A 13,746-nucleotide genomic window follows, 5' to 3' on the forward strand; every position below is an offset into this window, starting at 1 on the left:
TTTTCTCCTCTTGTTTCCCCTCAACATTTAATTGCTGTGTTTTGAAAATAAGAATTCTGATCCCAGACCCGTATTTGTATGTACTTTAGAATAATTTATGATGAGAGAAAATACTGGAGAGAGGGTCAGGTCAAAGGAAGAGGTTCTTGTAGACTATCAAAGATGGAAAGTGGGAGGAGAGGTTAGGATGATGGGAGAAGAGACTGAAGATAATTAGAACTTACCTAACATTATCTATGACATGTGTGGTATGGCACCCCTGGGGCAACCTAATATTAACCACACAAGGGGGTAGTATGGATCCTCCCTCCATTCTTCTATAAAATGTGGGGTGTCCCGTTGTAAGAGGAAGAACATGAGGTGGGTGGACCACTGGCCATATCAGTTCAACATTTGTTTTTACAAATGTCCTCTACTGTATTCAAGCTGAGAGACTATAATGAAGTCTTTATATATATTTTATATGTAATATAAAATATACATATACACACATATGCATCTATCAGCAAGATGTTTCCCTATTCCAACAGACCTATCACGTATCTTGAATTTTAACAAAAACATGTTGGTTTGAAAAAAGAAAAGAAAAAAGCATATTTTCTATCAAAAAGATGACACTTTAAAGAGAAAACAGAATCAAAATGAATATAAATCATATAATATTTCAAGTGTATAAATGACGGGCAATGTCATGAGTATTCAGAACTTCAGCATTACAATTTCCCTCAACTCACCAAGACTGAAGATAATTTCCCCCATCTAGAAATTAATGTTGTAAAACCACTAATATGTTCAACCTTGAATTAATACATATTAAAAAGCTCCCACATTAAGTTGCATATAGCAGTTATTTTTCTCATTTTAATAGATATTTTTAGAGATGCCTAGGCGTCTCTCCAGGAGATCATATACAAAGAGTTAAACAGACTGATTAATCTAAAACAGATACCTTTACATTTTAAAGGGTTTGATTAGAGGAAGAAATGAGCATGCACATTGTTTTATTTTTTTTTGGAAAAACTGAGTGTAAGTGAAGTTCTCTCTTGCACAGCACAAGCATCTGTAATTTAAAGACAAAAAATGTAAGCTTCAGGTTTTTTATGAGCCCTTACAAATTGCTGCCAGACTCAAGATTTTTTTAAAAAAAGAAAGAAAATCCCGTATCTGAAGATGAATTTGCTAATTCTGGATAAACACCATGTGTCTCAGTACATTTCTAGCACTTACCTACACATCTGCATGATGGGAAATCATACTGAGTCTTGACAGGTGTATCCAATAAATTTTTTATAGGAGTATCTAGTAATTTGGAAGGTGACTCTAAAAAATTATTGAGAACAGAACCAGCTGTTCTTTTGGTTGGTGTCTTTTCTGAAGAAGGAGTTGCTTGCTGCTCTAAAGCTTGGGTGTGGCTATCAAGTTCTGCAGCAGTTGTCTGTCTAGTTAAAACTGTGACTGGCCCTGACATTTCAACTTTTACTTGCTTCTGTGATTTGAGAGTTAGAGCCTTATGGTCAAATAATGATTTGACCTGAAACTGCTTCAGATGTTGCTCCATGGTCTCAAGGATGCTCCTTTGCTGCACATTATCACAACTCGGGGGTGGAATCTCTTGCTTAGTTATCTTTTTCCACGTTTTGTTTTCTGGCTGTGCCGACATGGGGCGCATACAGGTATGGGGTTTGGATCCAGGTTCAACCTTAATTGGCCTGTGCATCTGACTATGACAAGACTCAGTTTGGGGGTGTTGTAACTGCTGCTGTTCTTGCTTTTGCAAGAGATGCCACCTTAGAGCAGCATGCTTTTGAATGTCCTTCTGGGGAGGTGTCTGAATGTGACTTCCTCCCTGGTCAGACACAGGGAAAGCATTTGCTTGGTTTTGCATCAGGTACCTTTGCTGAGGGAGCTGTGCTGCTTGCTGGCCAGACACATCTTGGTTTCTACTTCTATATCCCTGTAGAACTGAAGCTTGTTGAGGCTTCTGCTCTTGTTCTTGAAAGCACCTATGAAGAACGTCTTGCTTTGGAGTCACATTATTTGGAAAATATTGCCTGTGATGCAAGTTTTGGGTCTTGTTTCCTGCAAAGAGTTCAGAATTTATAGTCTGTTCTTTATTTTCTGGAACTAGGTGTGTATTGTTTGAACAAGAAATCTGTAGTTTGCTTGCATTTGATTTCGAGATCTGACCATAGGGGTAATTTCTACTATTCATATTCTGTACTTGCTCCAATCCCATTTGAGTAGTATGAGTCTGGAACTCACTTGATTTCAAATACTGATTTTCACCACGGAAACATTTTTCCACTTTAATCTGGCTAAAGAATGATCCTTCCCTTTGCTGATCATTGTTGCCTTGGGGATGAGAGAAAGTCTGGGGCATTTGTTCTTTATTCTTCATTTGTAATTTTTGCTGCTGCTGCTGGTTTTGAGAGATAAGTGAGTTCTGGGATGGTTGTGTTTGTGCTTGTGCTGCCGGTTTATGAGGCTTGTGTTGTAAAAGGTGTGAGTTTGAGAATGGCTCAGTCTCTGAAGCCTGCTGATTCAAGTGCTGTTTTAATGTTGGGGGTATGAGTTTCTCACTTTGGGAATCTGGTCTTTGTTCACAATAAAACCTGTGGGTGCACAATGACTGCACGTGAGCTTTGGATGAAGGGTCTGTCTTGGAGAAGTGCACCTGGAGTGAGGGTTTTTGGAAATGGAGCTGCTGGTCCACTGTACCTTGAGACTGCCCTGGATTCATCTCACCTTGGTACCTTTGTGGCCTCTGCTCTGGCTGCATTATTTTCTGGATGTAAGCCTGCCCTGGGAGCCCCCCAGGCAAGCTGGAATTTCCAGTGTATTGTTTGGAGGTCATTTGATTGGTGGGGTTGGACTGATACTGAAGAACTGACCGCAGTGATGCCTCATGACACTTGGGGTGCGATTCTGCTTGATGAAAGTGAGGGGGCTTCAATTCAATCCACCCCGGTTTCAGATAGTGCTGTGCTGGGAGCACAAGACCTCGTGTTTGTTCCTGGTCTCGACCCTTCGGCATATCTTGCTCTTTGTGTCCCATCAACTGCTGGCAGGGGTCCTGTGGATTCCCACTGCTACCAAGAATTGGTGGATTATGCTTGAGGTGTTCTGATATTTGTCTCGCTTTCTCTGAACATGCTGGAACCGTCAACGTCCCTGGAGTCTGCATGTCATTCTTGTTAACACAATTATTCTGAGGCCTTTCTGGAAGCATCAGAGAGTGGTTGGATGCATGTGTAGATGGATTAGGACTCGGGGATGGCTGTGCCTCGGGCTGACCCTCTATTTTCACTTCCCTTAAAAGAGTTGGGTTACTTTGGTTGGGGTAGTGATGGTGTTCTTCCAAAACTCCATCGTTCAGAGTGCTCTTTCTTTCTGAAGGAAGCTGAGAAACTTGTGGAAGAGGAGGAGGAGGAGAAAGAAGCAATTGTGATGGTGGTGGTGTGGTAGGGGCAGAAAAGGAATCCTTAGTGAACACTGAGCTTTGCTTGAAGTAAGCACCATTTGTTTCATTTTGCTTTAAATACCGTTCAGAGCTGCCACCGGGAGCCTGCACATTGCTGCTGGAACCTGAACAGAATTCTTCACCAGATACCAGCTTTGTGGTTCCTTGGATAGGACTGTTTTCGGCACGCGACGGGCACATGTCAAAAACTGATTTTTGTTTTTCTGGTTTCTGAAAGGGACAGGTCCCTATCACCGCAGCTGTCTTACTGGCTTTGTCAGCATCACGGGCCTCGGTCACCACTGCATCTGGCTCTGGAGGCAGCTCAGAGTTCGAGGTCGGTGGGACATTGGTCTGCCCTGAGGTATGCGATAGGTGAGTGAGCTCACAGGACAACTTGTTAGTAGCCTGACTGTTAATGGCATGTATGTGAGATGTGGTTTTCTGCACCGCAACGGAAACACAATCTGGATAATATTGAGACAGTGTTTTTTCCAGGAGTTCACCATGTGTGTTTTCCATGGAAGAGGCAGAAACTGTAGCACCATTAGGCATTAGCACTGCCTTGTTTTTAAGAAGTAATACAATGTTCTTGTCATGGTAGTTAGCATTTTTCTCTTCCTGCTCATTCAGAATCCGAAGCTCTGGTTTTTCAGACCTACTGCAGTTATGTGTTGAAAAGCTGATGAAATCTTTAACTGCATTTTCTTGGGCTACAGAGCTCACGGATTCTCTCTTATCACTCAAATCGGAGACATTCAGTTGACTGCTGCCTTTGCCTGGATTTCTTTCTTGGCTTTCCCCGAAGTTATTTCTTTCTCCATTAGCTTTTTGGTCTTGTCTCAGTTTCTTGTTCTGATGAAGCCCAGAGAGAGAAGGTTCACTGACTGTGCGCTTTATTCCTCCATTTTGCAAGCACCTGGAATACCCTCTACCTTCTTGTATAAAGTCCGGACTCACGCGACTATTCTGGCTTCTCTTCATGTGGGGTATTCCATAATAACTTTTGAAAGACTGCCACTTGGTGTCTCCATTTACTTCTGGATAAGGTCTCTCAGTTAATGGGCTTCCATTCTGGAGCTTTAGAGCCAGAGGTTCTGTCTGGCAGATGGGAGAAGGAGATGGTGTCAGGAATGGACTTAGTCTGTTGCCCTCAACATGGTTGGTTCTATCCTGTTCCATCAGGCTTGCTTCGGGGCCATCCACAAGGCTGCCCTCTGAATGAATTCTAAAGAGCAGGGAAACAGAAATTGAAGTGCATTTATACATATTAGCACTAATAATAAATCTGGGAGAATAATCATGGCATTAATGATACTGAAATTCCTAGATGTAGCAAACTGCGATACTCATTTTCATGTTTCAGACTGACAACCGATAGCTACTCAGGAACTGATTACTCCTGTCTTCTCAGCAACTCTCAAATATTTACGGTCATGGAGAACAAATATGATCAAAAGCACCAGCTAATGTGGGAATTTCACACTGCATTAGTAAATAGAATCAACTTCCTTGCCAAATAATTCTTTTTGTCAAAATGCTAAGAACAACAGAGAAAGATTACCTCCTTTATTTCTTCTCTAGTACCTTATACATCCAATCACTTGCTAAGGTCTATCAATTCCATTTCCTATATGTTCCTTGAATTATCCCACTGATACTTGGTAGCCAGACATACATTATTTTACTTCATTATTTGTTGCAGTAGCTTTTTAGAGGGATTCTTCCCCCAGCCCAGCCTGTCCTCTCCCTAGTTCTTCAAGGTTCCTTTAAATTGTTACCAAAGGAAATGTCCTCAATGTAAATCTGATGTCACAGCCTCCTTAACATGCTTTTCTGGCTCCATATTGCCTGTATTAGTAGTTCTCAAATTCTCTCACCCACATGCCTGAAAGACAAGGCATGCTCCCTTTAGTGTTAATATTCCAGGAAATGGAATGGGGTGAGAAGTGTCGTTTATAAAATGCCATTTCTATTCTATATCTTCTTCCACAGGTGCTGGCTGCCCACTTCCACTGAGAATCCCTGCCTGACACAAACAGTTTTTCATAGGCAGATTTCTGTTTTTCTCTCCTCTTACTTCCTCTCACAGCTTATACTCGAACTCTAACAGCTTATAAATACCCAAACATGGTAAATGGTTTCAGACCTCCATGCTGTTGTTTTGTCAGCCTAGAATGTCTTCTGAGTACCCTGATTTGCCCAGTGACTCCTATGTGTTCCTCTGAAATAGTCTCAGATATTACTTCCTTTACGATTCCTTCTTTGATTTTCCAAGAGAATAAATCAGTCCCTTTTCTATGTTATTTCTATATCTTGTATATGGTTTGCCGCTGAACATATCATACTCGATTTTATTTTGTTTACTCACTGGACTGTGAACTTCCTAAGATTACTCTGTTTTTGTGCTTAGTATAGAGTGAGCATCCAATCAGTTTCACAAAACTGATATAAATTTGCTCATCTTACAGTCATTTCTTCATTCACTCATTAATTCAAATATTTTTGAGACCAATATTGATGGAGATTTCAAAGTCCAAATGACTGGAGTGCACGGAAAAATGGGCACTAAAAAACATAAATAATCCATCATATAAAGTGAATGCTGCCCCATTCATAGTACAGTCATGCTTTATTTTCCCACAGTTTTTCTCATCACATTTATTTTAAGGAGGTAAGTAAAAAATCTAGACTATTTTCCTTTTGGGCTATAAAAAACTATAGCCATTGCTTACTAGTGAAAAAGAGGAAGAAATAAGATATAAACACTGGAAAGCAACACTAAAGTTATCATTTACAGATAATAAGATTGTATACTGGTCAACCAAGAGAATCAAATGAAAAAATGTTAGTTTATGAGAAAAGTAGTTGAATAAGAAAATCAATAGCTTTGATATATAACAGCAACAATCAGTCAGAGCTTTAGTGGAATAAAATACTGTAACAGGAAAAAATATTCTTAAAACACTAGGAATAAATTTAAAAAGAAATGTGGAAGTCTTATTTAAATAAATCTTTAAGACTGTATTGACAGATACACGAAAGCAAAACAAGTAGAAAGGTATAATATGTTCTTGGGTAGTTGTCAAATGAATTTATTAATTTAATTTATTCCCAATAAAAATACTAGCAGAATGTTGTGAGGAATTACAGAACCTGACTCTAAAGTTCATGTGGAAAAATAAACAAACTGGATAGCCAGAAATAACCTGAAAAAGAATTGTAAAGGGGCCTGGGCAGGGCAGTAACCAAATTAAAAGATACTAAAAAAGAACAAAGGCTACTATACTTAACACAGCTTGTACTTGCCAATTAGTAAATAAAAGAGTGTTAATAAGACCAATGAAACAGAACAGAATGTCCAGAAATCGATTCTAACACACACAGAAATGTGGCATCCTGATGATACTGCAAATCAATACGATATTGGAATAACCGGACAGCTTCTGAAAAAATGATAAAGTTGGATCTACCCCCAACATCTTACACCAAAATGAATTTTAGATGGATTTAACACTTAAATATGTAAAACAAAACTCTAAAAAAAATCTAAAACAGTCTGAGAAAACTTAAAAAAAAAAAATCTAATGACTGGGTAAGGTCTTTATGACACAAAATTTAGAAGCCATAAAAAACGAGAAAGTTCAGTAAAATTTACGCATGCAAAAATAAACCCATAAGTGAAGTTAAAAATCACATAAAACTTTCCTTAATATACAGAACTCTTACAAATTGACAAGGCAAAAACCAATCATTGAATAGAAAAATGAGCAGAGGACATGGACAGTTCACTGAAAATGAAATGCAAATGGCCATTAAATGTTTAAAAAGATGTCTAGTATCACTCATAAAAAGAAATGTAAATTAAAACCTCAGCAAGATACAGTTTTTTTTTTCTCAATTTGGCAAAAATCAAAAAGTTTGATAATACAAGATGTTGGCAAGCACATGGGGAATAACACTCCCTTGTGTCGTTCATGGGAGTGAAAACGAATACAAATACCATGGAGGACAATTTAACAATAATCTTCAGAGTTTCATAGAAACTTTCTTTGACCCTTCAGTTTTAAGAAGTTATATAACAAATATGCTCATATATATGTTAAGTAATGTGTGAACAATCTTTTGCAATAGTAAATGGTTGGAAACAACCTACATTTTCAGGTGGAAGTATTTCCAAGTAATTAAATGAAGTACAGCAAGCTGCAGAATGGTATGTATAAGAATGCTATAACCTGGGGGGTGCCTGGGTGGCTCAGTCAGTTAAGCGTCTGACTTTGGCTCAGGTCATGATCTCAGGGTCTCAGGATCAAGCCCTGCGGTTGCTGTGCCCCGTGTGGAGCTCTATGCTCAATGGGGTGTCTGCTTTTCCCTCTCTCTCCCTCTGCCCCCGCAACTCGTGCTGTCTCTCTCTCTCTCTCAAATAAACAAATAAATAAAATCTTTAAAAAAATGTTACAACCTGTACGTTTACAAAAATAAATATAAAATCAGCTCTGGGACAACATAGAACAAAATCGTAATAATATTTTGCATCCAGAAAAAAGAATGGAGAGTCCAGAGAATAGCACTGGGAAGGAAACTGCTTTTTATTATTGTTTTTGTAACTTTTAGGCATGTATATTACTTAATTAGTAAATAAAACTTAAACTACAAAGTCACAATTCCTATTGGGCAAAGAAAACAACAGAGCATAGTGTTTATTTCTGCTAGACCAACTTCCTACAAATGTTAAGAAATGGGTTAGATGTGCATAGCCACTAGTTACATATAGCTATGGGGCCCTTTAAATGTGGTGAGCACAAATGAAGATGTGCCATAAGTGTAAATACACACTGGATTTCAAAGAATTTAGTGTGGACAAAAAAATATATAAAATAACTTGATTTTTAAAAATATTTATTACATGTTGAAATAATACTATTTTGGATATTTTAAATAAAATATATCATTAAAGTAATTTCATTTGTTCCTAAATTTTTACTTGTTTTAGTGTAAGTACTGGAAAATTTTAAATTTCATATATGGCTTATATTGTATTTCTACTGGACAGCTCTGAGCTAGACTAATACTCTTGATCATCAATAATCCTTAATAATAATAAAAAAAACTTTAGGTTCTGGAATCATGAATGAAAATTGATTTGTAAGGGGTTTCTGCAAAATCAGGGCCACTACCACTCTTCAAAAATTAAGGAGCACAGAAATAACCCTAGATAAATTCTTTAGAGACCAGGTCAATTAGCATTCTAAATACTATAACAAAAAATGCTTTCTTTTGGCAACTGTAAAATCATTTCACACTCATACCAATCAAAAAGTATTTACATATACACACACATGTATATTTATGTTATGTATTTTATAAAACTTGCAGTCTCCATATACAATATATATTATTCTACTTAATTTTCTAGATATAAAATACTGTAAGCACTTAACACATTATTCTCTATTATGATCCATTCCACATAATTTGGACATTCTTTAAAGTGTCAAGGGCAGAATTACCATAGATGGAGTTTGCAAATCTTTTATGAGAATAGCTCCTAAGAACAAATGAAGGTGACTTAAAATGAAATTTATTTCAATATAGAGCTTTAAACACAATAACCATCTTTAAATACTAATTTAAACTATTAACAGAACTATTCTGTCTGTGACAGCAATTTCTTAACTGAGTATAACCACTGGATGTGAAAAGGTAAAGAGTGAACTTTTTTAAGGAGAGCAAGAAAATTATGTATTATCTTTTTATTTTAGGACAAGGATAATTTTTTTTTGAGGCTTAATTGTAACTGGTTTATGAATCTGATTCAGAAAATTCAAACCATTAAAGTGCCATTGTAGAGGAAGAAAAAATATTTTATTCAAATTCAATATATCCTAAACCACATGTTTTGTGTACATACCCCAGAATATTACATGATCCAGTAATCTAGTTGTACAGCACATTATTAATTTTATACTGACACTGGTGATTTTATACTGACACTGGCAAGCATTATTTATTTTTAATAAATGAAAGAAAGAAATGAGACCTGTACCTCTTGCTCATTGTAGAAATATTTAAAAAAGCATCAACACTATAATCTTTACAGCATCATTTACATAGTTTTTCCAAGCTTACAAAAGTCAATAATTTATATATAAAAGAAAAAATCCAAGATAATTTTTTGTAGATATCATGCTGATCAGTAAAACTAGAGTTAATAGGTTGTTTTTACAAGTTTAGGGAAAAAAAATAAAACTTTTTCTGAAATTAAACTGAATGTAAATTTTTACTATAGAGATTTTTGTGTGACATTCCTTTTGCTTTTTAGAGACCAGGAATAGAAATTGTTTTTATTCATTCATATCTGCTCTTATAAGTAAGTGATATCAGAAATATTTTGAATTCTCATAGCTGTTTTGAGATTGAGATTAAATATCTTTTAGTTCGTCCTAGAGAACATTTAATTACTATAATGTACAGTATCAATCAGGATACCAGTCCCTTGGGCAACTGAATATTCAAATGTTTTTTTTAAAGTAATGCTAGCTCTTGGAGGTTTGTGTATGGTAATTTATGCCAAATAAAATTGTATCTATAAAAATCAGGAGAGATAATTTTTATTTTAGGAGTCTCATTTTTTCACTAAGGATAGTGACTCGCCTAAGAGGATACTGTCCAATCAAAATTAAGGCATTTTTTCCCTAAAATTGTTATGAAGTTTATATGCAAGAGTATAGGCAGAAGAGCTTTTTTTTTTTTTTAAAGATTTTATTTATTTATTTATTAGAGAGCGAGCGAGAGAGAAACAGCATGAGAGAGGAGAGGGTCAGAGGGAGAAGCAGGCTCCCCGCTGAGCCGGGAGCCCGACGTGGGACTCGATCCCAGAACCCTGGGATCATGACCTGAGCCGAAGGCAATCGCTTAACCAACTGAGCCACCCAGGCGCCCCAGAAGAGCTTTTGGTAAACCTGGTAAAGATGACTGGTTAGGCTTACCCAGTAATCTTTTTCATGGTGCCAGAACTTCATGTTACAGTAATTAGTTACAATTTAAAAATGAATAGTGAGCTTTTAGCATATTCCTGAAGAGATGCTCTTAAGGGTCATGGCTATTTTCAAGCTATCAACCTTCAGCTTACAAAATTCCTGAAAATTTTACAATCTGCTCTCACAAACTGTTACAAGATGGTTCTAACACACTACTGTTAGAGCTACCAAAATATTAACAAATCGTATTACTTACTTTCTTTTCTTTTTTTTAAAAATGGAATGAAAGTTCCCTAAGATCAAATACATGCCATATTATTTTGATAGTCTTCAATCCAGAGTCATACTGGACAACAAAACTCTTATTCCTAGAATTAGTGAATTGCATTTTAAACTTTTGGAAGGCTAAGAAATTTTACAGTGACATATCCAAAATGAGTGATAATATGTGATGATGATGGTCCTAACAATGTATAAAACATTTCAGAGTATAGGAAAGGATCTAGTTCCATTCTCTCACTTTACAGATGTAAAAAACTGAGCAATTTGCTTGAGGTTAGGCATCAAAATAATCTCCCACAAGGGATAGACTGGTGGCTCCGTAACATCAAGAAAAACACATAATTCAGAGAGTAGGTTTTATTTTATTAACAAATTCACTTTGCCAACATTTGAGTCTTTACAGGATTAGGATGAAAAAATAAAGTATTCTGGTTACATGTCTGTAGGGCTGTAACTATTTGCACAATTAAGGGCATTTTACATGTATTTCAAAGTATCATGTCTTTGAATTGGAACAGAATAAAAAAGAAAATGTAAACATTTAGTACATGGAATTTGAAGTTCCCACAGTTATTCTGATCCCTTCTTTCCTACCTTTCTAGATTACCTTTTCAATTGATGCTGGGTTGCTGATGATTTTTTTTCTAAAATATTTGAGGACAATTTCCCTGGTAATGTCACAGAGAGAATTAGAGCCCAACACTCGCCAGTTCATTTGTGCATTCAGTCAAGCATTAGTTGAATCCCTGCTCAGTGCAAGCGCTATGGAGTAGAGCTAACACAAAGATGTACAGATCATGTACTGCCCTGGACTGTGGTAAGGCAGTGTGACTGTTCAAGAGCCACAGGACTACAGGAGAGGGGAAATATGCTCCTAGCTGTCAAGGTCTGCATACCATCAACTGAAATCTCTCATGAAATTTAATTTCATTCCCTCTTGCCGTAGTAAGAAACAAATACTTATCCCACTAAGTCAAAGTTAGTTTTAAAAGGATAATAATGAATATTCATCAAACATGTCTATCAACATCACTGAGGCAGAAGGACTAGTGTCTTAAGTAGAATATATCAGTAGTCATCAAGTACAGAGGAGACTATGTAAAAAACTTGGTAGAGTACATTTTTAATTTTTTAAAGATTTCATTTATTTATTTGAGAGACAGAGAGTAAGAGAGAGAAAGCACTAGAGGGGGGATGGTCAGAGGGAGAAGGAGACTCCCCGCTGAGCAGAGAACCCAATGTGGGACTCGATCCTGGGACTCCAGGATCATGACCTGAGCCAAAGGCAGACGCCCAACCAACTGAGCCACCTAGGTGTCCCAGTAGAGTATATTAAAAAACAAAACAAAACACAAAAACTAGGAATCTTCAACAAATGACTTAAGGAAACTTTTCTAACTACTGAACCCATAACCTAGGAAAAGACACAGCATACACTTATCTGCTTTAATAGGTATCTTTGCTAATCAAAATGCAGTAAGTAGCTCATTATTTAAATTGCACACACATGCACACACACAGGGTTTTTGATTATGTGGTACAGTATGAGGTTTCTTCATACCTAAAAAGGCAACAATGTGACTTAAATGTTAAGAATGCACAAAATATAACACTCAAATTCTAAAACCAGCTTTGGCATTTTTAAAATAAAGATTTATTTATTTATTTTTGAGGGGGAGAGAGAGAGAGCATGAGCAGGAGGCGCAGAGGGAAAGGGAGATTCACGCCAAGCGTGGAGTCTGACATAGGGCTTGATCTCACAACCCTGAGATCACAACCTGAGCCAAAACCAAGAGTTGTATGCTTAACCAATTGTGCCACCAGGTGTTCCTGGCATTTCTTTTTAAAGACTAAAGAGACAGACTTAGAAATTATTTACTTAAATGACAGATGTCAATTAAACCAAACTTAAAATGTCGTAATTTAGATCCTATTAGTCATATTATTTATGTTTATCCCTTTATTTTAATAGTCCAAAATTTCCCATACAGTATGGCCTTCTAAGGAACGAAAAAGAATAGTTCTATCAGCCATAAATATCACCAATTTTGTTGGACATTCTAAAGGTCAAATTATAACCAGGTAATGTAATATATATATAGGAACAAGCAAAAATATGTTATGGTCACCCTATGATTGCAGCTAATGCTCCTGAATAATTTTTCAGAAGCTACAAGAGTGAGTGAGTGAATGAGTGAGAAAGAGAGAGAGAGAGAGAGAGAGAGGGAGAAGAAAGGGAGGGAGGGAGGGGGAGAGGGAGGGAAAGAAAGATAATGAGACAGAGGTTGAGAACTTTTTGTTTTTTTGAGATTTAGAACTTTAAGTGAAAAGGCCAAGTATGTCAACCTTCATCCTCTATGTCAGAGGTACAAATTTATACTCAGCTGAAAATACTGGTCTTTTGACCAGTTTCCTAAAACCAAAACAGGTTTAGCCACAGCAGTTTTCCTTTGGTATTTGATTTGGCTCCTTCTCTGGCCTCTCTGACATAATTTATTATGAATTCAAGTCACATCGGCAGCATCTGTGAAACAATTACTGCATCTAGGACTGACTCTGCAGTCTAATCCATCATAATTATGACAGGCCTCTTTGAAGATGCTATGATGCATGACTTAAAAATAGCACATTAGTGTGCAAATGGATCAGCATCTCATCTCACCAATATGCATTTAGGGTTGTAATTTAGCTCAACACCATTTGACTCTATTTGAATCACTCAAGAATGGTAGCTTTATCTCTCACCACATAAAGCTGTAGATGGTGCTCAAAATTTGTGAAGAGGGCTTTTTGTTTCTGATTTTATTTTTTGGTTTATTGATTTTCTTGGTGGTGTGTCTTTTACTGTTCTAAGAGAAAAAAACGTATCATTTAAATCTCATGTCAGTTTTTTCTTCAAGGAGGCAAAAGAGTCAATTTATAGATCTGCAGAGTTGCCATACTATAAGGCAGTAAAGTTTTTTCTATAAAAAACCTTTGACTTCATGTACTACTATTAAGAGTACATAAAATATTCTGCCATCA

At 36.8% G+C, this 13,746-nt stretch overlaps 1 protein-coding gene across 1 annotated transcript in view; it reads right to left on the minus strand.

The window, feature by feature from the left end:
• The window catches only part of TET2 (tet methylcytosine dioxygenase 2), a 100,331-nt gene that overhangs the window by 47,962 nt on the left and 38,623 nt on the right, over positions 1-13,746 (minus strand). Inside the window, exon 2 of the mRNA XM_081812027.1 lies at positions 1,228-4,688. Within this exon, the coding sequence (XP_081668153.1) occupies positions 1,228-4,642 (3,415 nt within the window). The 5' untranslated portion in view covers positions 4,643-4,688. The remainder of the gene's footprint in view (positions 1-1,227; positions 4,689-13,746) is intronic.

The sequence above is a fragment of the Leptonychotes weddellii genome, chromosome 2 (assembly GCF_054177405.1).
Source record: "Leptonychotes weddellii isolate Sample4059 chromosome 2, ASM5417740v2, whole genome shotgun sequence".
NCBI lineage: Eukaryota > Metazoa > Chordata > Mammalia > Carnivora > Phocidae > Leptonychotes > Leptonychotes weddellii.